Below are 27041 nucleotides of genomic sequence, written 5' to 3'. Positions count from 1 at the left end.
GTTTTCACGTGGACCACATGGCCCTTAACGTACTCTAAGTCTCTTAAAAGAAGATCCGGAAGCTGATTTACCTTTCTCTCCCATGTCCTCTAGCACCCGGGCTTCTTGCTTGATAGCTCTTTGTCGAATGAGTAATACTGTCTTCTATTTGTCTAGTGTACCTCAGTGAGGTCTTAGCCGAACCTTCTTTTTTTTTCTTTTTAATGATTAAACGGCCTGCTCTAGTAGAACCTTATTTGCGTTCAGATCGGATTTTGAAGTACGGCCATATGTGACTTCATTACACATTCTCTGCTGGCTGGAGCTTGTTTAATGTGTACATTGCTGCATTTTCCTCACTTAGGGAGAGGTGGCACAGTCTCTTCCTGCCAGACCTCTCAGTGGCAGACGTGAAGAGACAAAGGTTTTTCATTTGTTGTGTCCAATACTCCAGTTAAGGCTCTGTGACAGCTTACAGGTTTGACCTTCTCTGTGCTCATCTCTAGCTCCCGCGTGGACTGGGGACTGCATGTGGAAATCCACAGCCCCCCAGTCTCTTTTAATGGCCTTGTGAGGACTCTGAGAGAGGGATTTAGGTGTCCTTTGACAAGGCAAGCTGAAATACCATAAGCTCTCTGTTTGCAGTATTTCAGCTCTACCTGTACCAATGGATTCAGTAACTGCCAATATTTATCTTACAAATGGCTCAGGTTGGAGAGTCCAGTTGTTTGCTTCTAGGCAGCTCAGTGAGATGATAAAATTGGAGCAATAATAGAAACAATTGCGAAAAATCCTTCACAGATAGGCTGTACTCTGTGGGTCTTGATTTAGAATAATGTTGATGATAACCCAAGAAATAAAATCTACATATTTCCCATGGATATCATGAAGGGTTGAAGAGGGTAGATAAATACAGTTTAGTCTTCATTAGCTTGTCTCTCTTAATGATTCCTCACGGTTGCCAGTAAGCACTTACTGAAATAAGCATTGCAGGAATAGCTTACCTTGAAACACTTGCCTGCCTTTCTTTCCTCTCCCCATCCATTCTACATGAGAGAAGAAAGTTGAAGGCATTTACTTCTTTTCTTGAGTACTTCAAAGGTAGGGAAATGGTAATCTGGAAGCGATTACCTCTTGCTTCAGAGTTATTCCTACTGCTGACAAGTCACAGCAGGAGGATTCCAGAAGTCCTTCCGCGATGATTTTGGGAGAAAGTTCTTTTCACCTTTTTTGAATATGAATGTGTGAGACGTTAGAGTTAGTATCGCTTAAAACAATAAAGGCGATAGGTCAGAAAAGGTTATGAAGAAACTGGAAATGATCTTTAACAATTCTGTTTCTCTCATCTATCCGCTTCATACCGAGGATCTGCAATATTTCCTTTCTTAGGCCCCCATTGTTGTTACTTTGCTGCCTATCTGGTTCACGTTGCCCTTGGAGAATTTGAAATATTTTATAGGGAATTTCAAGCTGTTTCTTCTTCCTACCAAGAGCAAGGGCAAAACCCATATTAGGTGGTAATATCGATAGTGCAGTCGAAAGCTGACCGACCAATCCAGCCCATCTTTGTCTTTTTTTTTTTTTAAGATTTTATTTATTTATTTGACAGAGAGAGACACAGCGAGAGAGGGGACACAAGCAGGGGGAGTGGGAGAGGGAGAAGCAGGCTTCCTGCGGAGCAGGGAGCCCGATGTGGGGCTCGATCCCAGGACCCTGGGATCATGACCTGAGCCGAAGGCAGACGCCCAACGACTGAGCCACCCAGGCGCCCCAGCGCATCTTTGTCTTGACAGGGCATGGCAGTATAGAGGCTATAGATGAATCTGGGTTCGGGTCCCTCATTTGCTAGCTCTTGTGACCTGCAGCAAGGTGTTGACCTTCTCTGAATCTCAGTTTCCTCAGTTTCGGTTCTTAGCTTCATCAGTGCTGTGATCGGGGAGGTGGTGTCCACTTTATGGTTCTGCTCTGTGGATTAAGTAAACGAAGTTATGAATAGCACCTAGCTCAGTGCATGGTGTAAGAGACACACAGCACATGATTTTTCCTCCTTATACTCTACCCCAACCTCATTGTTGAGAGAGATTTGCTGATTAATCAAAGTGAACCGGTTACAAAATAAATGAGAAATGCTTCCATGATTTTAGCTGAAATTGTGGGTTCTTTGATTTATTAGCTGTTTTGTATTATTCCCCTCCCTCCATTAGTTTGTTATACATTCTTTCATTTTTGTGGTTATTTTAGAGATTATGCACTGTTGACTTATTAGTGTCTACTGCTGGTCCTTTTATCACTTCCAGGATCATGCAAGACCTTAGAACATTGAAACTCCGTTTATTCTACTCCTTCTCTCACTTTTTGTGTCACTGATATCATATATTTTCATTATGCCTCTATTTTAAATTCCAGAAGGTATTAGTAATATTGTACTATATAGTCAGTATCCTGTATTTACCACAGAGTTCTCCCCCCCCCCCCCCCACGGCATCATCCTTTCTCTTGCTCTCTATGCCTTCTTACATTTCCGTGATTCCATCTGGGATCATTTTCCTTCCATTTGAAGAACTCCCTTTAGTATTCCTTTTTGGTCTTTCTTTAGTACTTTTTAAATTAATTCTCTTTCCCTTGTTGAGAGTTAGTTGAAAGCATATTTATTTTGCTTGCCTTTAAGGAAATTTTTTTCTGTGAAGAGTTGTAGGTTGGCAGTTATGTTCTTTCATTACTTTAAAGATGTCATTCCATTATCTTACGAGCAGTGTCTGTTAAAAGTCAGCTGTCAGTTGTGTTGTTGCTTCCTGCTCTGCCCTTACAGAGTTTTACCATGATGTTCCTAGGTGTGGTTTTCTCTGTATGTATCCTGCATAGGGTACGTAGGACTTCTGGAATCTGTGGCATGATGTCTTTTGTCAGTTTAACATCCTCGTCATTATCTCTTCAAAAATTAATTTTGCCTAATTCTACCACGTTCTTTCTTTCTCCTGGAGGACTCTCTTACACATATATTTAACCTTTTTACTGTTTTGATGTGTCTGGTACACTATATTCTGTACTTTTCATTCTTTTTTTGCACCCTAGGCTTCAGGTTGGATAACTTGTACTGACTTTTTTCCTGCTACATCTAATCTGCTATCAAACCTACTTGAGCTCTTAATTTCAGATATTCTAAATATATATATATTTCAATTTGATTATTTTAAGAGATTTTAATTAAGGGGTGAAATCCTGTTATCTGTTTCTTTAGTAAATTAATCATAGTTATTTTAAAGTCCATACTGATAACACCGACATCTGGATCCCTGTGGATCTATTTCTATTGTCTGTTTGTTTTTTTCTCTTTTATATTCAGTCATATGGCCCTGTCGTCTGGAATGTCTGATAAATTTTGGTTGCATACTAAAAAGTTGTGGAGACTCTGTGTTCTCTTTTTCCTAATAAGAGAAACTCACCATGATCCAATGAGGAATTGAGATGTTTTGAGACTGGATTTCAGTGTTGAGGAGAGCTAGTGTTTTGAGCTTTGCTCTCACTCCAAGGCCATGGCCCTTCCAGGGTTGTAACCAAAAGCCTGGGGTGTTTACTATCGTCTACCTTCCTTTGTAAAGTCAGAATTCCAATTTTTGTCTCCCCAGTACTGGGAGATGGTTGGAAACTTTGCTTAACCTTTTAACCTCCTACTGTTTACTTTCTTCTTAGCTTCTCAGCCACTTACCCAACCCCAGTCCTTTCCCTCCCAGTGTAGCTTTCATAATGTCAGTTTGCCTTGAGGAGAAAGCAGTGTAGCAGGTCAGGCTTGTTTCTCTGCTGTTGCCTTTTTCTCTGGGGTCCTGGCTTCTCAAACTATGACTTTCTACAGGGTCCTTAACTTTACTTGTCTTCGTGGCTCCATGAGGTGTTGGGAAGCTCTGGAGCTACACTAACTTCTTAGTCTCTGGCCTCCATCACTTAAAAATTGGCAAATGTTTCAAGAGAAAAAGCAGCGGGGCCCACCTTGGTGTTTTCCTGTGATCTTGGCCCCTTGATCCTGCATACCTTGATTACTCACAATGCATTCAATTAGCTGTTTCTTGTATTTTATCCATCTTTTGTAGTTGTTTTCAGGGCCAGAGCTGATCTGATGCAAGCTGCTCCATCATAGCAGAAAGCAAAAATCTCCTGGAAAAGGAAAGCTGAATATTGATCTCTTGAAATTTATACCCCACTTACCTCCCCTCCTTCCAAAAAAGTATTTGAGGCAATTTACAATGAAATACACATAACACATGCAAGAAGAACCTTAAAATAAGGGTTAAAAAAAAGGTGCAAGGGCAGCAGGGAAGGCAGAGGAAGGTATAATATAGAGATGGGGAAAGGAGGTTGTTAGAAATTTAGACTACGTATGGTTTCCATATTTGACCATCATCTTTAGTCCTGGACTTGAAGCTAAGGTACAAATTACATATGAATTTTATATAAGTTGGGGGAAACAGGACTTGGAAGTTGGAATAGAAAAAAGAGAGATGAAGTTAGCAGTAAAGATTACATGTGGTATTTTTTGTTTGTTTGTTTTTTCGTAGCCTTAGGCAAATTTTTTTAAAAACAGGAGTTTGGAGACTGTAGAAGGTGCTGAGACTTATCTGTAAGGGTCTAACCCAATTAGGGCATTGGGATGTGGGGCGGGGCCACTTAGGAATTGGAAGTGCTAATGCTCTGGTCTAGAAGCCTTCGTACCACTGCACAGATGTGATGTTAAAGTGCCCTTATTTTGTCTTGAGTTTCAGAGGTACTCTGGGGCTGTGCTAACAGACTTGAATGCAAGAGATACCTACATACTTCTTGTTTTCTGGGGGAAAGAATGTACAGTGGTCCATCAATAGGTATTTTTTTTTTCCTCTGGCACTGAATTTTGAGGGAATTTTATCATACAGATTCTTGTGTCATTGAACAACACAGTAGTTTCCCCAGTAGTACTTTTGAGGCTGTTAAAGACAGGCTTTTCATATGCAGGTTTCTTATATTAACCCCTAAAAACAAGTGAAGCCACAATTTAAAATTGTTACTTTGAAAAGACATATTTATGGAGAGCTAAATTAATACAGTTCGGTTACCTTTAAGGGTCTGGGGCTCTTAATTTGAAATACCGGTAGAATTTGGAAAACCAGAGGGAAATTTTGTTCTTGTTCCCCTCAGTTATCAACTGTTACAAGAGGTTTTGACAAAAATTGGCAATGGGTGGCTATGCAGATATTCTTCTTGATTTGAAAAGAGCCATAGCTTTAATGTTTTACAAGTTCTAATTATTTAAACATATTATTAGCTTTGATTTAACAATATTAAGGGAAATCTATGCTGAATACCAGACTGCTCCTAGCAAGTTGAAATTCTGTTACCAAAATTTCAAATCTTGATTTGTACAGATGAGGGGACATCTCTGTTCTGCATGCAAGACACTGCTTGGGTTTATATCCTTTTAGATTAGAATTTGCTCTTTCAAGCATCTGTTCATACCTGCTTTACTTTTCCCAGTGGCAGGATGACATAGCCAGCATTGGAGGGATTTTTGCAGGTTGAACTGGAACATGGAGGCAGGAGTGCCCAAGTGATCCCAGGAGAGATGGGGAAGGCTTCACAGAGGAGGTGGTGCTGGAGCAGTTTCTTGAAGGGGGATAAGGAGCATTTCAAGTGAAGGAGACACAGCAGCAGGACCCATGGGGCACACGAAAGCAGGGCATTTCTGGAAAATGAAGGGCCATTTGTTTTGTTGGAGGGTAAACTTTAGAGGGTGGGAGAATGGCAGGAGATGAGGGGGTAGCTGTGGGCCAGACCCTGAATGATCTTGTATGTCTTTTATTCACTCATTAAGCAAATATTTATCGAACAACTGCTATGTACCAGGCCCTGTTCTAGGCACTGGCATTCAGCAGTGAACAAAGTAAATAAAAATCACTGCTCTTGTAGAACTCACATTCTAGTAAGAAGAGACAGACAATAAATAATAGTAAAAATATACAAATACACATCAAGTATGTTAGTGATAAGTGATAAGGAAATTTGGCAGTGCAAGAATGTGTGTGTGCACGCGTGCGTGTAGGAGGCTGACCCAGGAATAAAGATCTGAAGCAGGTGAAGGAGCCTGCAGGTGGAGTGTGCTCTGACGCAGGGAGTGTGTAAGGGCTCCGAGGGGGAAGTGGATCTGGTTTGTTCCAGAAATAGGGGGAAAGCATGGGTGGCTACGGTCAAGGGAGCCTGTGGGAGAGGAGTTGGAGGTTCTGGAAACAGAGGGCCGGGTCCTGTGAGGCCTCTGTAGGCTGGGACTTTTACCTGACATGAGTGATTGTGCAGCAGGTGATGATGTAATCGAGCTTAAGTGTTTAAAATAGCACACTGGCTGCCGTGAGGGGAGTGGAGGGCACGAGTGGAAGCCAGGGGCCAGTTGGGAGGCTGTTATCCTTCAGGTGAGAGGGATGGTGGCTTGAACTGGGGTGATCGTGTGGGGGGTGCTGGGAAGATCGATGGTATCCTGGAGGTGATGAGGAGCCTTTACAGACCTTGACCAGTGAACCGACATATGATTTGTGTGTTAAAAAGATGATTTTGGCAACCATGTGGAGAAAGGATTACAGAGCTGAGACTAGGAGCTGGGTCAGGTTCCAAAGCTCCAATCACTAAAAAGAAAGAGAGAGACCTTATAAGGGCTGTAGGCTCCTGCCTGAGGGTGCTGTGGGCAGCTTGTTAACCCTGGTCAACTTCTTGACAAGGGGATAGGAATTGACAAGATTTACACATTAGGGAATTCCTTTGTAAACCTTGCCAAGAAAGCAGAGTGGAAGGCTTGTGATCAGGTGATTCTAGCACAGTCTGCAAAGCAGATAGCTACAGCTCCTTCCCAGTGTGGAGCTCCGTGGTGAGGGTGCACAGTCTGGGGGTTGGAGGGGGTTACTGCTGTCTCTGCTTCACATGAGCAGATGAGGTCCATTGGCCTCAAGGAGGTTAAACACCAGGCCGCACTGTCCCTGAAGGGTCTCCCCCCACAACACTTCTTCTGAAAGGTCTCTTAGGGAGATGCAGAATTGTCTGGTCATGGCTAAAATTAAACGTAAAAAAGAGATTGCATATTTCCTTTGTGAACTCTGGTGACGGACAGCTTCAGGGCTGGATAGTTCTGTATTATTTCAGGGCCCTGGGTTGCCAGTGACAGAAATTCACCAAAGGAATGTAAGTGGGGAGGAGAGAAATTGCAAGAAACTGAAATGTGTGGGGGAGGAAGTGTGTGTGTGCGTGCGTGCGTGTGTGTGTGATAATTAAATGGTGTGGCTGGGTCCAGTGGCTTATATGATGCTGTTGGGTCACTAGGTCATATTCATTCTACCTCTCTGGTCCAGGTACTGGCCGGGTTCTCCTCTCTGGCTGCCCTCCTCACCCAGTCGGAAGGGCTGCCCAAGTGCAACTTCAGAGCAAATCGTCTCTCTCTCTCTTTTTTAAGTGGAAGTATAATTGACATAAAATATCAGATTTGTTTCAGGTGTACAAAATGGTGATTCATCCTTTGTATGTATTGTAAAATGATCACCTCCATAGGTCTAGTTACCATCTGTCAACATACAGAGTTAATATAATACTATTCACTGTATTCCCCACGCTGTACATTGTATCCCCATGACATATTTATTTTATAACTGGAAGTTTGTACTTCTTGATTCCCTTCACCCATTTCACCTCCCCCAACTGTCCTTTGGGCAACCACCCGTCTGGGCAACCACCAGGCTGTTCTCTGTGTCTAGGAGTCTGGCTTTTGTTTGATTGCTTTGTTTTTTTATAGCCCACGTGTAAGTGAAATCATATGGTATTTGTCTTTTTCTGTCTGATTTGTTTCATTTAGCAGGATACCCTCAAGGTCGGGTAGATACCCAGAAGTGAAATTGCTGGATCGCACGGTAGTTCTATTTTTAATTTTTGAGGGACCTCAGTACCGGTTTCCACAGTGGCTGCAGCAAGTGCACGAGGGTTCCTTTCCTGCACATCCTTGCCAACACTTGCTATTTTTCTCTTTTCGATGGTACCCATTCTGACAGGTTTAAGGTGATATCTCATTGTGGTTTTGATTTGCATTTCCCTGATGATCAGTGACCTTGACCATCTTGTCATGGGCCTGTTGGCCATCTGTATGTTTTCTCTAGAAAAATATCTATGCAGATTTTCTACCCATTTTTAAAATCAGATTGTTTGGGCTTTTTTGTTATTGTATGAGTTCTTTATATGTTTTGGATATTAACTCCTTATTGGATATATGATTTGCAAATATCTTCTGTTCAGTATGTTGCCTTTGCATGTTGTTGATGGTTATCTTTGTTGTGCAGGAGTTTTAGTTTGATGTAGTCCCATTTGTTTATTTTTGCTTTTGTTGCCCATGCCTTTGAAGTCAGATCCCTGAAAAAAACATCACTAAGACCAACGTCAAAAAGCTTACCACCTATGTTTTCTTCCAGGAGCTTGGTGGTTTACTGCTTACATTCAAGCCTTAAATCCATTTTGAGTTGATTTTGGTATATGGTGTAGGATAGAGGTCTAGTTGCATTCTTTTGCTTGTAGCTGTTCAGTTTTGCCCAGCACACTGTATATTCTTGCCTTTTTGGTGATAAATTAATCAACCAGATATGCATGGGTTTATTGCTGGGCCCTATTCTGTTCCATTGATCTGTGTGTCTGTTTTTATGCCAGTAACATACTGTTTTGATTACTGTAGCTTTGTAGTATAGGTTGAAATCTGGGAGTGTGATACTTCTGACTTTGTTCTTGTTTCTCAAGATTGCTTTGGTGATTTTGGGTCCTGGGGTCTTTTGTGATTCTATAAAAATTTTAGAATTATTCTAGTTTTGTGAAAATGCCATTGGGATTTTGATAGGGATTATACCGAATTTGTAGGTTGTTTTGAATAGTATGGACATTTTAACAATATTAATTCTTCCAACCCGTGAGCATGGAATATCTTTCCATTTATTTGTGTCCTCTTCAGTTTCTTTCATCAGTGTCTTACAGTCTTCAGTACACAGGTCTTTCATCTCCTTGATTAAATTTATTTAATTTATTCCTAGGTATTTTATTCTTTTTGGTGCAATTATAAATGGGATTGTTGTCTTGATTTCTCTTTCTAATGTTTCATTATTACTGTCTAGAAGTGCAACAGATTTTTGTATGTTAATTTTGTATCCGGCAACTTTACTGAATTCAATTATCCTAGCAGGGTTTTTTTGTGCAGCCTTTATGGTTTTCTCTCTCTTAGCACTGTGTCATCTGCAAATAGTGAAGGTTTTACCTTTTTCAATTTGCATGCCTTTTATTTCTTTTTCTTGCCTAATTGTCGTGGCTAGAACTCCCAGTACTGTGTTGAATAAAAGTGGGGAGAGTGGGCTTATCGTCTTATTCCTGATTTTAGAGGAAAAGATTTCAGCTTTTCACCATTGAGTATGAGGTTAGCTGTGGACTTGTCATATATGGCCTTTGTTGGGGTGTGTTTCTTCAGTACCCACTTGGTTGAGAGTTTTTATCATAAATGGATGTTGAATTTTTTCAAATGCTTTTTCTGCATATATTGAGATGATCCTATGATTTTTATCTTTCATTTTACTAATGTGGTATATCATATTGATTAATCTGTGGGTGTTGAACAAGCCTTGCTCCCTGGAGTAAATCCCACTTGATGATGGTGATCTATTTAATGTATTGTTGAATCCAGTGTGCTTATGTTTCATTGCAGATTTTTGCATCTGTCTTCATCAGGGATATTGGCCTGTAATTTTCTTTTTTTTTTTTTTTTTTATGGTGGTGGTGTCTGGTTTTGGTATGAGTGGAATGTTGGCCTCATAAAATGAATTTGGAAGCATTCCCTCCTCTTCAGTTTTTTGGAAGAGTTTGTGAAGGATAGGTATTAAAGCTTCTTTGAATGTGTGGTAGAATTCACCAGAGAAACCATCTGGTCATGGACTTTTGTTTGTTAGGAGGTTTTTGATTACTGATTCAATCTTCTTACTCTAGTAATAAGTCTTTTCAGATTTTCTGTTTCTTCCTGATTCAGTGTTAGAAGACTGAATGTTCCTAGGAGTTGATCCATTTCTTCTAGGTTGTCCAATTTGTTGGCATATATTTGTTCACAGTAGTCTCATTATCCTTTGTATTTCTGTGGTATCAATTGTAACTTCTCTTTTATTTCTATTTATTTGAGTCCTCTTTTTTTCTTGGTGAGTCCAGCTAAAGACTTGTCAGTTTTGCTTATTTAAGAATTTTGTTTATCTTCTCAAAGTTCTTAGCTTCATTGATTTTTTTTCCTATTATCTTTTTAGTCTTTATTTCATTTATTTCCACTCATGATCTTTATTATTTCCTTCCTTCTAAATTTGGGCTTCTTTTGTTCTTCTTTTTCTAGTTCCTTTAAGCATACAGTTAGATTGATTATTTGATACTTCTCTTGTTTCTTGAGGTAGGCCTGCATTGCTATGAATTTACCTCTTAGAACCACTTTGCTGAGTCCCGTAGATTTTGGTATGTCATATTTCTGTTCATTTTTCTCTAGGTATTTTTTCTTTAATTTCTCTTTTGATTTCTTTGTTGACTCAACGGTGTTCAGTAGCATGTTGTTTAATCTCCACGTATTTGTGGGTTTTTTTAGTTTTCTTTTTGTAATTGATTTCTAGTTTCATACCATTGTGTTTGGGAAAGATGCTTGATATGATTTCAGTCTTCCTGAATTTACTGAGACTTGTTTCACGACCTAACGTGAGCTTTCTTGGAGAATATTCCATGTGCACATGAGAAGAATGTGTATTTTGCTGCTTTTGGATGGAATGTTCTGTATATATCTGTTAAGTCCAACTGCCCCAATAATGTGTTGTTTAAAGCTGATGTTCCTTGCTGATTATCAGTCTAGATGATCTATCTCCTGATGTAAGTGGGGTTTTAAAGTCCTCTACTATGATTGTATTGCTGTCAGTTTCCCTCATTAGGTCTGTTAATATTTGCTTTAGATATTTTGGTGCTCCTGTGTTGGGTGCATGAAAATATACAAATGTTATATCTTCTTGCTTGCTTTAACCCTTTATCATTATGTAGTGGCCCTCTTGGTCTTTTATGACAGTGTTTGTTTGAAAGTCTATTTTGTGTGCTGTGAGTATAGCTACACCAGCTTTCTTTTCATTTCCATTTGCAGGGAATATCTTTTTCCATCCCTTCACCTCCAGTCTGTGTGTGCCCAAGTGAGTCTCTTGTAGGCAGTGTATAAATGAGACTTGTTTTTTAAAATCCATTCAGCCACTCTGTGTCTTGATTGGAGAATTTAGTCCATTTACATTTACGTTTATAGAGAGGTATGTACTTCTTGCCATTTTGTTCATTGTTTTCTGGCTGTTTTTGCAGTTCCTCTCTTCTGTTTTTCTCTTCCCTTGTGGTATGATTTATTTCTTTAGTGTTACATTCCTTTCTCATTTTCTTTTGTGTATTTACTGTAAGTTTCTGCTTTGTGGTTACTGTGTATTTACTGTCCTATGTATATAACAGTTTGTTTGGATTGACAGCAACTTAAATGTGAACACATTCCAAAACTCTACACTTTTACTCCCCGCCGGCCCACATTTTGGTTTTGATGTCTCATTTTATCATTTTATTTTATACATTTATTAACTAGTTATTGTAATTTTAATTTTACTACTTTTGTCTTTCAGCTTTCATACTAGCTTTATAAGTGGTTGATCCATTACTTTTATTATACATTTACCTTTTCTTTCTTTTTTTTTTTTTTTAAAGATTTTATTTATTTGACAGAGAGAGAGACAGCGAGAGATGGAACACAAGCAGGGGGAGTGGGGGAGGGAGAAGCAGGCTTCCCACAGTGTGGGGAGCCCGACGCAGGGCTCGATCCCAGGACCCTGGGACCATGACCTGAGCCGAAGGCAGATGCTTAATGACTGAGCCACCCAGGCACCCTGACATTTACCTTTTCTAGTGAGATTTTTACTTTTGTATGTTTTCTTGTTGTTAATTAGTGACATTTCTTTTCAGTTTAAAGAAGTCCCTTTAACATTTCTTGTAAGGCTGGTTTATGTGATAAACTCCTTTAGCTTTTGCTTATCTGGGAAACTGTATCTGTCCTTCAATTCTGAACAATAACCATGCCAGGTGGAATATTCTTGGTCAGAAGTTTTTTCAGCAGAATATGTCACTCCACCCTCTTCTGGCCTGCAAAATTTCTGCTGAAAAATCTGCTGGTAGCTTTATGAGGTTTTCCTTGTATGTAACAAGTTGTTCTTCTCTTGCTGCTTTTAAGGTTCTCTCTTTATCTTTAACTTTGGACATTTTAATTATAATGTGTCTTGGTTTGGCTCTCTTTGGGTTTATTTTATTTGAAATTCTCTGGACTTGCTGGACCTGAATGTCTGTTTCTGTCTTCAGGTTAGAGAAGTTTTCAGCCATTATTTCTTGAAATAAGTTTCTGCCCCTTTTTCTGATTCTCCTCCTTCTGGGACCCCTATGATGTGAATGTTATTCCACTTGATGTTGTCCTATAGATCTCTTATCTTCATTTTTTTTTTTTTTAATTCTTTTTGCTGCTCTGTCTGGGTGATTTCCAGTGTTTTGTGTTCCACTTCACTGATCTGCTTCATCCAGTCTGCTCTTGAACCCGTATAGTATGTATTTCAGTTCAGTTATTGTTTTCTTCAGCTCTGTGACCTTTGCTTGGTACTTTTTTTTTTTTTAAGGTAGGTTCCATAGTGGGCCAACATGGAGCTTGAACCCGTGACCCTGAGATCAAGAGTTGCATACTTAACCAACTGACCCAGGCACCCTGCTTGGTACTTTCTTATATCTTATCTTTGTTGAAGTTCTCACTGGGTTCATGCATTCTTCTCCCATGTTTGGCAAGCATCTTTATGACCATTACTTTGAATTCTTTATCAGGTAGATTACTATCTCCATATCATTAAGGTCTCTTTCTGAGGCGTGTGTGTGTGTGTGTGTGTGTGTGTGTGTGTGTGTGTGTGTGTGTGTGTGTTCTCTTGTTTGGAACATATTTCTCTCTTTCTTTATTTTGTTTGACTCTGTTTCTGTGTATTAGGTGAAACAGCTTCCTCTTTCAGTCTTGAAGGAGTGGCCTTGCGTAGATAATGATACTTCTTGTTCAACCTTGCCCTAGCTCTTGGTTGTCTCTCAAACCTTTGTGATTGTCTAAGTAGCCTGATTTATTCTTGATATGTCCCTGTTGTTGAGGGTGTGCCAAGACCTGTCGGTGTTCCAAGGGACGAATCTCATTTATCACCTAGTTTCAGGTTGATTAGAAGCCAGACCCTTAGGCAGCAGTTTTTAAAGTATGCAAATATATACAGTCCTGTGGGGCTGCAGTTGTAAACCCTGCTGGCCTCCAGGCCAGGAGATTTGCAGGTGTTCCCTGGGCAACCGTTGCAAAAATTGGGGCTCCAAACGAGTGTATCATCTCACTGCAGAGTCTCATCAAGCCATAGTGAGGCCAGTGGGGTGCACAGGAATGGTATCTCTTTGAGAGATACCCAGGCACTTCCCTGGGAGCGCCTTCATAGCCTCTAGATGTGTTGGAAACCTGAGAGTTGTCTCTCAGGCTGAAGCTTCAGGATAAGTAAATAGGCCTTTTTCACAGGAAGGCAGTACGTGTGTTTCAGTTTGCTGTCTGTGCAGTGCCCTGCGGGTGTTGGCCTGCCAAGAACTGTCTTTTTGATTGTTAGAGTCCCCTTGGAGGTCAGGAATGCCAGCCCCCTTGGCCACTAGGGCCAGGCAAAGAAGGGCTGTCTCCTGCCTGGTTTCTGTGTGGCTGCTGACCTTAGCAGGGCAACGGGGGGTTGTAGGGGTGAGGCACACTCACCAGCTTGGGAAAGGCAGTGGGAAAATGCCCTCACTGTGCATGCCTCCGGGGTTTAGCAGTGCAGCCGGAGCGGGCCCTGTGTGCGTGCATGCTTTGTCCCAAGTTGGGGAGGGGGCAATGCCATGACCACTGGTGCTCACCAGCCCCAGCCAGGGGGTGGGGGTGTGTCACAAGTGCTACCTGTGCTCATGGACTTTAGCACGGGAGGGAGAGAATGCTGTGATTGTTCATGCTTGCTTGCCCCTGCCGGGAAGCTGGGAATTGCTGCAGCCACTCAGGATCTCCAGCCTCAGCAAGGTGGCAGGACAGCGGCTTAACCGTTCCCCCCCCCCCCAGCCCCTGCCCAACCCGGTGAGGCAGTGGGTGGGTGTGTGCCCGAGCACACAGTCTGCGCTAGCAGGGTAGGTGGAGAGCTACAAACAGTGTCACCAGTGCCTCCATCCCTGGAGAGAGCAGGCTGCCCCCTGCCCCTCCAGCAGATGCCCCCAGGCCAGCAAATGAACCTCCTTTGCATACAGTCCAGGTGCTTTTGAAATTGGTGCTTTTTCCGCCAGATTCTGGGGCAGGTGAGACTGCAGGTGATCCCTTTAAAAGGAGGATCTCGGTTTCCTATGGCACTTTGGGTTCCTTGGATGTCAGCCAGATGTTTTTGGGAGTTCATCTCTCTGATGCAGATCCCCAAGGGTTGGAGTGCCTGATGTGGGGCACTGTGACCACTCCTCCGGGAGAAGTGCCTGTCTGGTGAGATCCTTCTCTCTGGCGGGGTCACTGCAGGGCGGGGGGCGGGGGGCGGCGTGTTTTGGCCAGACCGTGTCCCTGCCTCACCCATTTCAGTGAAGTCCTATTATCTTTTGTTGTGGAGAGCAGTTCATCGAGTTTTCATATCTTTTCCAGAGGGAAAGGATCCTGATGTAGCTGTTGATTTCATGTGTCCTTGGCAGGAGGTGAGTGCAGGACCTTCCTACACAGCCACTTTGGATTCTTTTTTTCCGCAAATCACCTTTATAGTACCCTGATTCCAGAGGAAGTGAAAGTTTCTGAGTAGCTTCAGCAAAAATGAGCCAGGAGGATCCTGACTGACCTGATGTCAGCCAGTGTCCATCCCTGGGGCTGGGTCATTTAGGGTGAGCCCCATCTGAGGAGCAGTTGAGGAACGCTGGGCCAGAGGCACAGATATGCTGCGGTTTGTCAGAACTGGCAGGTGTGAGCTCATGGGCATTGTCATCCTATGGGCACCGAGTTGCCTTAGGAAGAAAGTGGCGTGTTTCAGCTCTACTGCGGAAGAATATTTGGGGTTGGGGGACGCCAGCTCTACTGCGGAAGAATATTTGGGGTTGGGGGACGCCTGGGTGGCTCAGTCGGCTAAGTGGCTGCTTTCGGCTCAGGTCATGATCCCAGGGTCCTGGGATCGAGTCCCACGTTGGGCTCCCTGCTCAGCGGGGAGCCTGCTTCTCCCTCTGCCTGCCGCTCCCCCTGCTTGTGCTCTTGCTCACTTTCTTGCGTGTGCGTGCACCCTCTCTCTCTAACAAATAAAAATAAAATCTTAAAAAAAAAAAAAGAATATTTGAGGTTGGTTCTGTTGTCTGCAGGAAGAGATGTGACCCATAGGCCTGAGTTGCAATTCTGTTTTTAAGGGGAGTGCTTTTGGGCGCAGCATCTTTTCTTCGAACTGGGCAGCAGTCTGGACCTGCCCCTCAGCCAGGCTGGCGTACAACCCCCTGCTCGGAGCACACACTAACCTTACCACCATTTCTCTCCTATGGATGCTTTCCCTTTTCAAGGGAAATGATAATGGGTGAAAACCAGAGATGGCTTTTAAAAAGTGTGCAACTTTTTTTTCCCCTTTTACTCCAATACAAATGAAGATAAATGTTTTCATCGTATTCTGGTACACACACACCTTTGTGTACTTAAAATGTACTGAAACAGTATTTACTCTTTACTAAACGCAGTGGACTCTAATATTTCCTCTTCTGTTTCATTGTAGTAAGACACACACATGCTGGTCACAACCACTATAAATTCATTTCACAACCACTAAATGGCAACTCAGACTTTGAAAAACATGAATTAAATCATTGAAAAACAAGCAACAATGGTATATTAGTTTGTTTGGGCCGCTGCAACAAAGACCCACTGACTGGGTGGCTTAACCAGCAGAAACATGCTCTCTCACAGCTCCGGGGATGAGCAGGCCACTTGTTGGCGGGGTCGCTTCCTTCAGAAGGTGAGGGGGAGTCTATTTCAGGCCTCCCCACCAGCTCCCGGTGGTTTGTGGGCCATCTTTGATGTTCCTGGGCTTGTAGAGACTTCACCCCCATCCCTGCCTTCATCTTCACATGGTGTTCTCCCTGTATGCATGTCTGTGTGCATGTGGGCTTACGCCTTTTTTAAGGATACCAGTCATTGGATTAGGGTCCCACCCTGTTCTCGTATGACCTCACCCAATGGTGTCTAATAACCATGGATCACATCTGCAGTGACCCCGTTCCCAAGTCAGGTCACATGTTGAGGTACGGGGGGCTAGGACCCCCCCGGATGAGTTTTGTTGGGGGGAGCAGAACTCAACCAGTAATAAATGATAAAAATACAAAATTGAAAAGACATAAGTTCCTATCTTAGTGGGCTCTTATTACATGACAGACTCTCAGCCAGGCATTTTATTTCATGAACTCAGTAAATCTTTCTTGCCCCATATGATAGTTGAGGAAGCCAAAGCTGAGAGAGGTCGGTCAGTCTCTCAGATTTAAACTTGGGTCTCCTTCAGGGTATATCCGTGAGGGTAAATCTGGTGTGGTAGTTGGTCTTGCAACTAAATTTTGTGGGGAAATTACTCAATTTTGTGTGTGATTTCTGTATAAAACATAACTGCTTCCCTTATAAAAATATAATCTCTTTGTCTCAGGAAGGAGCTCTTCCCAGTCATTCTAACAACTTCATGCTTTCTTTTCCTTCCACTATAATTGTTAGCATAGTGTTGATTTTGTTCAGTTTTTTTAAACAGTGAGTATTTTTTCAAAATTCTTACAATTTTTGAGCGATTTTTTTAAAAAAAGATTTTATTTGAGAGAGAGAGAGAGCTCAAGCAGGGGAAGGGGCAGAGGGAGAGAAAGAGAATCTCAAGCAGACTCTGTGCTGAGTGCAGAGCCAAGGCAGGGCTCCCTGAGATTGTGACCCGAGCCAGAATCAAGTCAGATGCTCAACCAACTGAGCCACCCAGGAGCCCCTTGAAATTTTTTTTTTAAAGATTTATTTATTTATTTTTAGGGGTGCCTGGGCAGCTCAGTCGGTTAAGGGTCTGACTTTGGCTCAGGTCACTATCCCAGGGTCCTGGGATTGAGCCCCACATCAGGCTCCCTGGTCAGCGTGGAGTCTGCTTCCCCCTCTGCCCCTCCTCCCTGCTCGTACTCCCTCTCCCTGTCTCTCAGATAAATAAATTTTTAAAAAATCTTTAAAAATTTTTTTAAAAAGATTTATTTATTTATCTTGAGAGAGAGTGCAGGCACGGGGAGAGGGGCGTAGGAAGAGGGAGAGAGAGAATCTCCAGCTGACTCCAGCTGAGCACAGAGCCCAATGTTAGCTGGATCTCACAACCCTGAGACCATAATCTGAGCTGAAATCAAGAGTCAGATGCTAACCGACTGAGCCACCCAGGCGCCCTGAGTGATGTTTCTTTTGAGATAGCTATACCTGATGTTAATAGTGAAGAAGTTAATTTAGAGAAACTTAGTGAATGTGCCCTCATCCCAGTACGAGGAATGTGTGTGGGGCGCAGGTGTTATTTTGTGTTATGTCACTCAAGTACAAAATAAAAGAAATTTTTGACTTAAGAAAATAGACAAACTTGGGTCTCCTGGATTTCGGAGCCCATGCTTTCCCTTGTTTGCCTTAGTGCTGTACCTGTTCATAAGACATCAAGCAGGAGCCAGACAAGTTCATTTGGTCCAAATTGAAATGCTATGCACAGGTAATAAATGCAGTACAAAATCGCACTGAAGTTCACGGCAAAGGTGACCCCTTAAAGGACACACAGGTGAGGGTCCCTAGAGCCCTATCAGAGGCCTGGGAGGTGTGTGCTCTTGGGGCAGGGAGTGCCAGTAAACTGTTGGCTTCATCCACTGAACTCATCCCCAGCAAGCTGCTGCATTCCTAACAACGCCCAGCAACCAGCGAGACAAGGCACGGTCTCCTTTTGTGCTTCCCTATCCTCATTCTGAATTTAGATCAGGGTGAACAGAGAGAAGGAAATGAGCCAGAAAATAGAAAATTAATACTTGGTGGGGTCGTCATATTTTAATATTAATTTATAGGCAATGTCAGATAACCAGAGTTAAATCTTTTTATCAGCAGGCCGCTCTAGGGTTTAAAAATTGGCATCGATCATTATAAATCAGGTCTCAGGAGCCCTGGGGAATGGTCTCTAGGGATGAGGGTTGATCTAGGGTGGGCAGAAATGTAAATACTTGATTAGCTGTGTCCTTTTCTTTCACACCACCCCTAAAATACTTCTACATCACATTGAGTGACAATGGTATGTTAAATAGTAACAGGAGGGAAGAAGCTATTCAGGTTTATGGTTAGCCTACTTTTAATACTTGTCTTCTTCCCTGTGAATCCTAGGAAACTGTTGTGGGAGAGGTGCTCATTTCAGGGTTGTATTCCTGGCTCACGGTTCTAGGGATGGGCTTAACCTCTTTCTGCTCAGCCCCAGGCAGCGCACCATTTTTCCCAGGTGGCCAGATGTCACTTTTTTTTTTTTTTTTGCCACGAGCCTGTGAGCAGGAGCACCCACGGGTTTGACACATTTATACTGGGATGACCTTCTGTGACTCAAGTCCCGCCTCTCATCTCTTGTCATTGCAGCTGTTTGTCGAGGGCGCGTGGTGAGAGTCCCCACAGGGAGCCTGGTGCGGGTGGTGGGCACTGAGCTGGTCATCCCCTGCAACGTCAGTGACTATGACGGCCCCAGCGAGCAGAACTTTGACTGGAGCTTCTCGTCTTCGGGGAGCAGCTTCGTGGAGCTTGCCAGCACCTGGGAGGCGGGCTTCGCAGCCCAGCTGTACCGTGAACGCCTGCAGAGGGGCGAGATCGTGTTGAGGAGGACCGCCAATGATGCCGTGGAGCTCCACATCAAGAACGTCCAGCCCTCAGACGAGGGCCACTACAAATGTTCAACGCCCAGCACCGACGCCACCGTCCAGGGCAACTATGAGGATACAGTGCAGGTTAAAGGTAACATCCTCATGGGGTTCATCAGGGGCAGACTTTTCTCTGCCACTCTCCTTTGTCAAGATACTTAACTCCTCTGGGACTCTGCTCCCTGTCCAATGGACAGAAGTATCTTACCTGATTAAAAGCGGAGGATAGGCCAGCTCCCCTCCGAGGGCCCTTTCTCTTCGCTATGATTCTGAACCATCTGTGGCTGGCATGGTGGCAGAGCCCAGCTCTGAGCCAGGTTGCCTGCACTCAATCCAATTGCTGGCTCTACCACCTGTCATCAAGTGGCCGTGGGCATGTTACGTGCCTCATCTTCCTCATCTGTGAAACAGTGCTCCCCTTAAAGGTTATGAGGACAAGGTGAGTTAGCACGTGTCAGGCCTCAGAGCAGTTCCATAGTAAGCATTCATAAGGTTTGCCCTGAGAAGGTGATGGTCACGATGATGTTCACTTTTATGGGAATATCAGATACTTCAAAGCTCATGTCTTTCTTTGTGCTCTTCACAAAGGGCAGTGTGTTCTGGAATTTGTGTGGGTTATATGTAGAGAAAGAACGATGTGGTCACTGCTAGCTTATGATGGAACCCTACTAGCTTATTGGCCTGATTCTGCAGAGAATCACACCTTATATATTTGGAAGGTTTGGGGTTTTGTGGGGTTTTTTTTCCCTTTTCCAAGTCCTATTAGATTTATTCCCACATTCAGTTCTCTAACCCAATGAAGAAGATCAGCAGACTATTTCCCTGATTTACATAGGAGGAAATGGAAGAGCATAGGTTAATTACTTGCCCAAAAATCATATAGCTAATTGGTAAATGAGCGAGAACAAACTAATTTGGGGTCAGCAAAATAGAAACATGCTTATTGTTATTATTACTTAATTATGCATTTATTTATATCCTGCCTTATTCCAAAAAGCATGTATATCAGAGTAGGGAACGTAGGTAACAATTGGGAAAGTAGAAGATGTATGTGATGATCTAAAAAGAAGGGGCTGATCCAGATATTCATCCCCTCTGTAATGATGTACAGAACCCTGCTATGTCTCAGGGGCTGTTCCCCCCATTTGACTCAGGAGGGAATAAAACAGCCATATCCATTATGTAGGTATTAAAACATCAAATCTACCTCTTCCATCACCTCTTCTTTATAGAAAATCCCAAAGATGTTTTTTAGAAAAAAGTCCCGTGAGACATTCTTGCGTTGCAGTTAATAATTTTTTTTTGAAGATTTTATTTATTTATTTGACAGAGAGAGACACAGCAAGAGAGGGAACACAAGCAGGGGGAGTGGGAGAGGGAGAAGCAGGCTTCCCAAGGAGCAGGGAGCCTGATGCAGGACTGGATCCCAGGACCCTGAGATCATGACCTGAGCTGAAGGCAGACACTTAACGACTGAGCCACCCAGGCGCCCCGCATTGCAGTTAATATTTATGTGTTGCTTTTAGTCATCACAAACATGCTGTACCTCCATTAGGTTAGATGCACACTTATCTCCCCTGTAATTCTCATCTTGAGGAGTAGGGGGCAGCAGGAGAATTCCCCTTACCCTGTCCCCCCAGTGTCTTCCTGTTTCTTCTCCAGTCTTTGGAAGGAAGGAGCAAGGAGAGGCTTTCCTTGGGTGAGGAAAGCAGATAGATGGTCATGAATGAGACTGGCTGGCTGCCCAGGTAGTGCCTCTGGTGGCTGCCATGCAGGGTCCGGGGTCTGTCTGGTCTTCAGCGTTGTGGGTCTTCAAACTGTTCAGCCATGCGCTGACAGATATCTGGCCTCAAGAACGGAGTCCTGTTAACTGGACTCAGACTGATGGATAATACTAGAAGGTCATTATATTCATTTTGCAGTAGAGATGGGTCTTTGGGATAGGTCTTTCTAAAGATGGAGCAGTTTTTTCTCAAGGACACTAAATTAGTTTCTAAGCGTGGAATTTCGAGAAAAACCAAAGACATAATGAATAGTAGGGTTGGAGGGTTCTTTTATCCAGCTTGTAGACAAGTCTCAGAGATTGGCCACGCCCTTTGGTTAGAGGCCTTTTCTCTGGTTATCTCGATTATCACTTCCCTTCCCAAATAGCACTCACCAATACTTTCTGGATTTCTGGCCCCCTATAAAGAGCCAGCCTTTTCCCAAATGGCCCTAATAGGGTACATAGCTGAGGGTTCTGTTTTCCTTGACGGCTTCCTTTTCTGCATGTACCTTCTACTCACCCTAGTTGTTCTCAGGCGTTTCCCAGGCCTCGGGGCACAGGCAGCTCATGCCACGCTTTTGCCCTCTTTGGAACATGCTGCTTTAACTGGTAGAAGATTCTGGAGCCTGGTGCCCTAACAGAGGAGTGTGTGACGGTAACAGCCAGTTATTTTACCAACATTGCTGAGCGCCAAGCACCTCTGCTTATCACTACTTCAGCGCTGTCAGCTCCCTGAGATGGGTCCAGTTGTCATCCCTTTTTAGAAATGAGGAAACTGAGGCACAGAGGAGTGAAGTAACTTGCTCAGGGGTGACAGAAATCCATCCCTAAGGCACAACTCCCAAAAGGGAGTGTTCTCCCCTCAGTTCTAGCGGGGGGGAGGGGTCTTTAGTGCCTCTTCTTTTTGTTTCTCTTTTTTTTTCTTCCTTTTTCTTTTTTCCCTTTTTTCTTCTTTTTTTTTTAAATTTCTTTCTCAGGTCAGAAAGTCAGTTGGGATTACACACGAATTAAAATGGGAGAGGGTTCCCGCGTGGGCGCTAGAACAGGGCAAGGGCGCCGCTCCCGCGGGGGGGGGGGGGCAGAAAGCCCCAGAAGGGGGCGGGGGCCTGCAGGGGCCGCGCGCGCGGCGCGGCTGACGGCTGTGCTTCCTCCCGCAGTGCTGGCCGATGCCCTGCGCGTGGGCGCCGCCGCGCCGCCCGCCCCGGGCCTGAGCCTGCGCCTGGGCGAGCCGTTCGAGCTGCGCTGCGCGGCCTCCACGGCGTCGCCGCTGCACACGCACCTGGCGCTGCTGTGGGAGCTGCAGCGCGGCGCGGCCCGGCGGAGCGTGCTGGCCCTGACCCACGAGGGCCGCTTCCGCCCGGGGCCCGGCTACGAGCAGCGCTACCGCGCCGGCGACGTGCGCCTGGACACCGTGGGCGGCGACGGCTACCGCCTGGCCGTGGCCCGCGCCCTGGCCTCGGACCAGGGCTCCTACAGGTGCGTGGTCAGCGAGTGGATCGGCGAGCAGGGCAGCTGGCAAGAGATTCAAGAGAAAGCCGTGGAAGTGGCCACCGTGCTGATCCAGCCAACAGGTGAGCTCCTGGAACTTGTCTGGCTTACGCTCTGGCCTGTTTTCCGGCCAGGGGCCGGGTAAAGGACCAGGCGGGAGCCCCATCCTTTGGGGGACAAGGTCGGTGCTGGCCACGTGAGGCCTCCCGTTGACGGGCAGGGCGAGTAGGGCGGTGGTGAGAGTTTGGGGAAGGTGTGTTTGTTTTGTGCCGGCTGCCTGTGGTTTTGCTTTACAGCTGCTTCTCATCTGGATTCATACTCCTGGGACTCTGCGGGTTGCATAAAATACTAAGACAATTTGTTGACTGAAAGATTAAGTCCCTTCAAGTGCCAGAATGAGGTCTGGCCTGGGGTTCAGGGGGGCTTCGGGGCGGAGCTGCCCCCACTCCCTTTATTTTGTTTTTGGCTTTATCTTATTTGGGTGTTTCCTGAAATTCTGGTTTGGCTATTTTGCACAGCCGTTGGAGTGCGTCCGGCTCTTCCCCAGACGTCTGGTCTACCTTGGATCCTCTAGATATGCCATCCAGGCTGGATGAGACTTCTCTAGGGCTGGGCCTCTTCTTGGTCTGTGTATGACACATACCCCTGGAGTGTGCATCGAGCCCTGGGGTCTCCCTGCAGGCGGTTCTCTGTGCTCTCACCTGTGAACCAGCCTTTGTATTTGAAAAAACACACACACACTTTCCTATTCCTATTAGAAAGCAAGAAAATACAAGATACATTTATAAAAACCATAAAAAGTAAGAGAGGAGAAACAAGCTGTTATTGACTCTGTCCAACAAACATTAATAAAGAACCTACTGGATGATCAGCTCTGTCTGGGCCCTGGGGTCAGACGTTTTTGAGGAACATTCCTGGGCCCCATAGAGCTTCGAGCTCCAGCAGAGACAGTGTAGAGAGACCATCTCAGGATGAGGTCATTGCTGTGGATGGATGGCTATCCTTGGTTTTCTGGGAGGCTAACATCCTCAGACCCATTGCTGCCGCCTCCTGCTTTATAACCTGGGAAGACCTGGGGCAGACTCATTTCCTGAGTATAAATGTGAATGTGTGGCCGCTCTGTTGCTCAGATGGGAAGGAAAGCAGGAGACGGTCCTCATGGGGAGTATTTTCCCCCTACAGGCTGCATGGTCCTGAGCACTTCATTCTGCATTTATACCACTGCCCAGGAGTTGGATTTGGTAAAAAAGCAGGACTGAGGTTCCTGAGTGACTGCGGCCATCAGTGAGGTGGGAGGTGCTCTTGCCGAGGAAAGGGGCTACTCATCATGGCCAGTCTTCCACTGGCCGCAGAAATCACTTTCTAAGTGGATTCAGGTCGCCTGCCTTTAAGGATGTGATCTGCCTGGAATCTCTCCTAAGAAACTGGGATATTCAGTTTGCATCACACTATTCTCAGGCCGGCGGGGGAGGGGGGGTGCAGAACGATTGAGTTTCAGATTTGCAACAAGTTATCTTTTTGTGCAGAATTTGAATTGTAAAGGTATTCTTTATTTCAGACAAGCCACAAAACCCATAATATCGAGTATAAGACTTGAAAACTCTGAACTTCTTATGCATATAATAGCATCTGGCTCTCTCCTGAGCCTGGGCTTCATAACCATTTTGTTGCCATGGGCTTCTTTGACAGTCTTGAAGCCCACAGACCCCTTCTCAGAATTAACGTGTTTTAATTCATTAAAAATGTATGTAAGTTGACAAGGGAAAATGATTCTATTGAAATAGTTATCAAAATATTTTAAGACAAATTTGTTACATGGTAATATTGTGCTTTATTAATGCATTAAATAATATATAGTGGCAGGCTTAACAACCACTGTAATTTCCAAGTGGCAACAAGTGCAAATGATATTTTAAGATATCTGCAACAATTGCAATGTAATTTGAAAATATCCTTGACTTCTATTGGGCCAAAGTCCCAGGGACAGATAATACTCTAGCGGTTTGTTGCTTAGTTTCGTAATGAGAGGAGATGCTATATTTCAGGTAGAGATTAGTAAAAACAAAGACAAGATTTTTTCCCACCCAGGTCACAGACTTCCTAAATTATCTTCTTGGACCCCAGGTTAAGAACCACCACACTAGAGGGCTGGCCTCTCTCTTTTTGTCAACACCTGTACTATCCATAGCTAGCTTCTTGAATATTCTTACTGCATTATTATGATAAACAGCCCAAAGCTACTTAAACAGTGGGGCTGTGTTATGTATGTGGCAATACCCCTCTTCCCCCCCCCCCCATGTTGGGAGTGGTCTGCATCATGCAGATCTTGGTGCCTAATTTATGGCTTCAGTTATATCCAACCAGAGAAAGCTTCACCACCACAGGCTTTTGTCTGGGGTATCCCCTTGCATTATGAGTCCTTAGAAATTATTCTTTTTTTTCCTTCCACCTGCTCTGTCCTGTCTCCCAGCTGTGAATCGCCCCCAATCCAGAGCATACGGGAACAATGGTTAGTGATGTGGCAAGCTATTTAGCACCTTGCAGAGAGAAGATTACAAAGTAAACTATTCAGTTATTCTTAAAGCTGAGAATCCGTTTTGTCCATACCTGCAGTCCACAGCTGTGTATTTACCCCTTCCTCACTCACCTGCTCCCCTCCTGAGCCGCCTTTTACTTCCAGCCGGCACAGAGGTACTCCAGCAGTATTCCAGGGTCTCTGACCATAGGCATTGCTTGTGGGGCTGTTCGAACCCCTCACAGTGCAGGCTCAGAGCGGCAGTTTCCATACTGACTCCTCTCAAAAGATGCCCTCAGATTACTTTTGGCCCCTTTAAAGGGGTTAAGGAGGAGGAAGAATTTGGAGGGTGGGTGAGGTGAGAAATCAAACTTTTAAATTCCCTTTCATAATACTATACCCACCTCATTTTCTGTCTTCATCAAGGTGGGTCTTGAACTTGGCCTAAAATGCTTGTTCGAAATGTTGTCAGGCTTTGGAAACATTTATATGAAAGCAGTCTACTCCAGAGGGCATGGGCTTTGGGGTTGGGCCTTTTCTGAGCCAGGCACCAGCCTTTGTTGCTGAGCTTACTCAGGATAGCAGCTGAGGCTGAGCCAGTCTTGGAAGACCAGGGCCATGCCTCCACTCGAATCTCCTGGGAGGTGTTAGCTATTTCTCATCTAAGCAGTGGTTCCCAGAGCATTACCACGAATTGAATGTTTTTCTACTCTGATTACAGATGTTCAACTTCTTAAAAAAAAAACAACACTCAAATAAAGTAAAATGTTTCCATGTAAAAAGCTTTGACAGGGGAATGCTGAAACCAGATCTGCCCTGAGACTGTGACACCAAATACTTCAATACTTCATCTAAATATAGTCTACTTTTAATTATCCACAGTCTTGTGAGAAGGCAGTGGCGTGGATAATCCGAAAGTCATTGTGTTTTCGTTTTAGAGTATCTGTTTTATATTTGGCTTTAAGGTGGGTATGTCTAATGGAATAAGTGATGCTCTGCATTTATTCCATTACATTGCATTTTGAAGGCTTGACTCATAAGGCATATTGTCTGGTTTCACTTTCCTGGTCCTTCTGTTTAGGATTTTCTTCTTTTTTACCCAGAAGATGGTTTCACCCTCACCTCCTGCAGTCCAGCCTCCAACCCCAAGCCCCTGGTCCCCAACTAATAACGCATGCCAGTTCAGCACTGAGCTATCCTTTCTCTGTAAAATCACCCAAGTCTTACTATGCACATGGAGAAGCTATAATTTTAGTTTTGTGATGTTTCGACTTCTTTTCAAACAAACGTTAACAGTTAAGAGCAGAGCCCCTGGAGACAGCTTACATTTGAGTCCCTGCTCTGCCATGTATTACCTGTGTGACCTTGGGCAAGTTACTTAACTTTTCTGTGCTTCAGTTTCCTTATCGGTAAAATGAAGATAGTAATAGTACTTACCTCCTACGGTCGTTTTGAAGGTTAACGTTTCTAAGGCACTCCGAGCAGTGCCTGGCATTTCGTAAGTGTATGTTAAGTGTTTGCTGCTGTTAGTATTTTCATGTAATGGAAAGAAATGTATTATAATTTCCTTAATTTGTTCAGTAAATATTTCTCAAGCACTTAGAATCGCACAAAGCCTTCTAACTTTAACGCCATAAATAAGAACATAGAAGGAGATGATCTAAAGGGAGGGAGGGAGGGGCAAACATAACCCAGATGATCTAGATGTATTTTTGTTTTGTTTTGTTTTGTTTCATTTTCAAGTTCTGCGAGCGGCCGTGGCCCGGAGCGTGTCTGTGGCTGAGGGAAAGGAGCTGGATCTGACCTGCAACATCACAACGGACCGAGTAGATGATGTCCGACCCGAGGTGACATGGTACTTCGGCAGGTCGCCCGACAGCACTTTGACTGGCTCGCCCGTGTTGGCGAGGCTGGACCGGGATTCCCTGGTGCACAGCTCTCCCCACGTTGCTTTGAGCCATGTGGATGCACGCTCCTACCATTTACTGGTTCGAGATGTTAGCAAAGAAAACTCCGGCTACTATTTCTGCCACGTGGCGCTCTGGGCACCCGGACACAACAGGAGCTGGTACAAGGTGGCAGAGGCCAGGTCTGCCCCGGCCAGTGTGGACGTGACCTGGCTAGGTGAGTGGCTGGGAAGGTGGCCCTTAGCCTCTGGGGCTTTACTCCCTCTGCTGGGATATCAGGACTCGGCAGAGTGCTGTGCCTTTTGCATTATCCTGGCGTTCTTTACATCAGGACAAGCATGCTTTAGCCTGGAGAGATCCCAAGCGGGGGGGGGGGGGGGGGGGGGGGGGGGGGGGG

At 44.3% G+C, this 27041-nt stretch overlaps 1 protein-coding gene across 1 annotated transcript in view; it reads left to right on the top strand.

Annotated features, from left to right (window-relative positions):
• The window catches only part of PTGFRN (prostaglandin F2 receptor inhibitor), an 82437-nt gene that overhangs the window by 19322 nt on the left and 36074 nt on the right, over positions 1 to 27041 (top strand). Inside the window, exons 2-4 of the mRNA XM_025872519.2 lie at positions 18695 to 19063; positions 21892 to 22305; positions 26481 to 26861. Coding sequence (XP_025728304.2) covers positions 18695 to 19063; positions 21892 to 22305; positions 26481 to 26861 — 1164 coding nt within the window. The remainder of the gene's footprint in view (positions 1 to 18694; positions 19064 to 21891; positions 22306 to 26480; positions 26862 to 27041) is intronic.

The sequence above is a fragment of the Callorhinus ursinus genome, unplaced genomic scaffold (assembly GCF_003265705.2).
Source record: "Callorhinus ursinus isolate GAN/ISIS: 27379988/994484 unplaced genomic scaffold, GSC_fseal_2.0 scaffold9, whole genome shotgun sequence".
In the NCBI taxonomy this organism is placed as follows: Eukaryota; Metazoa; Chordata; class Mammalia; order Carnivora; family Otariidae; genus Callorhinus; species Callorhinus ursinus.
The sequence above is the reverse complement of the archived record's forward strand: the minus strand, read 5'-3'. Positions and strand labels throughout refer to the sequence as shown.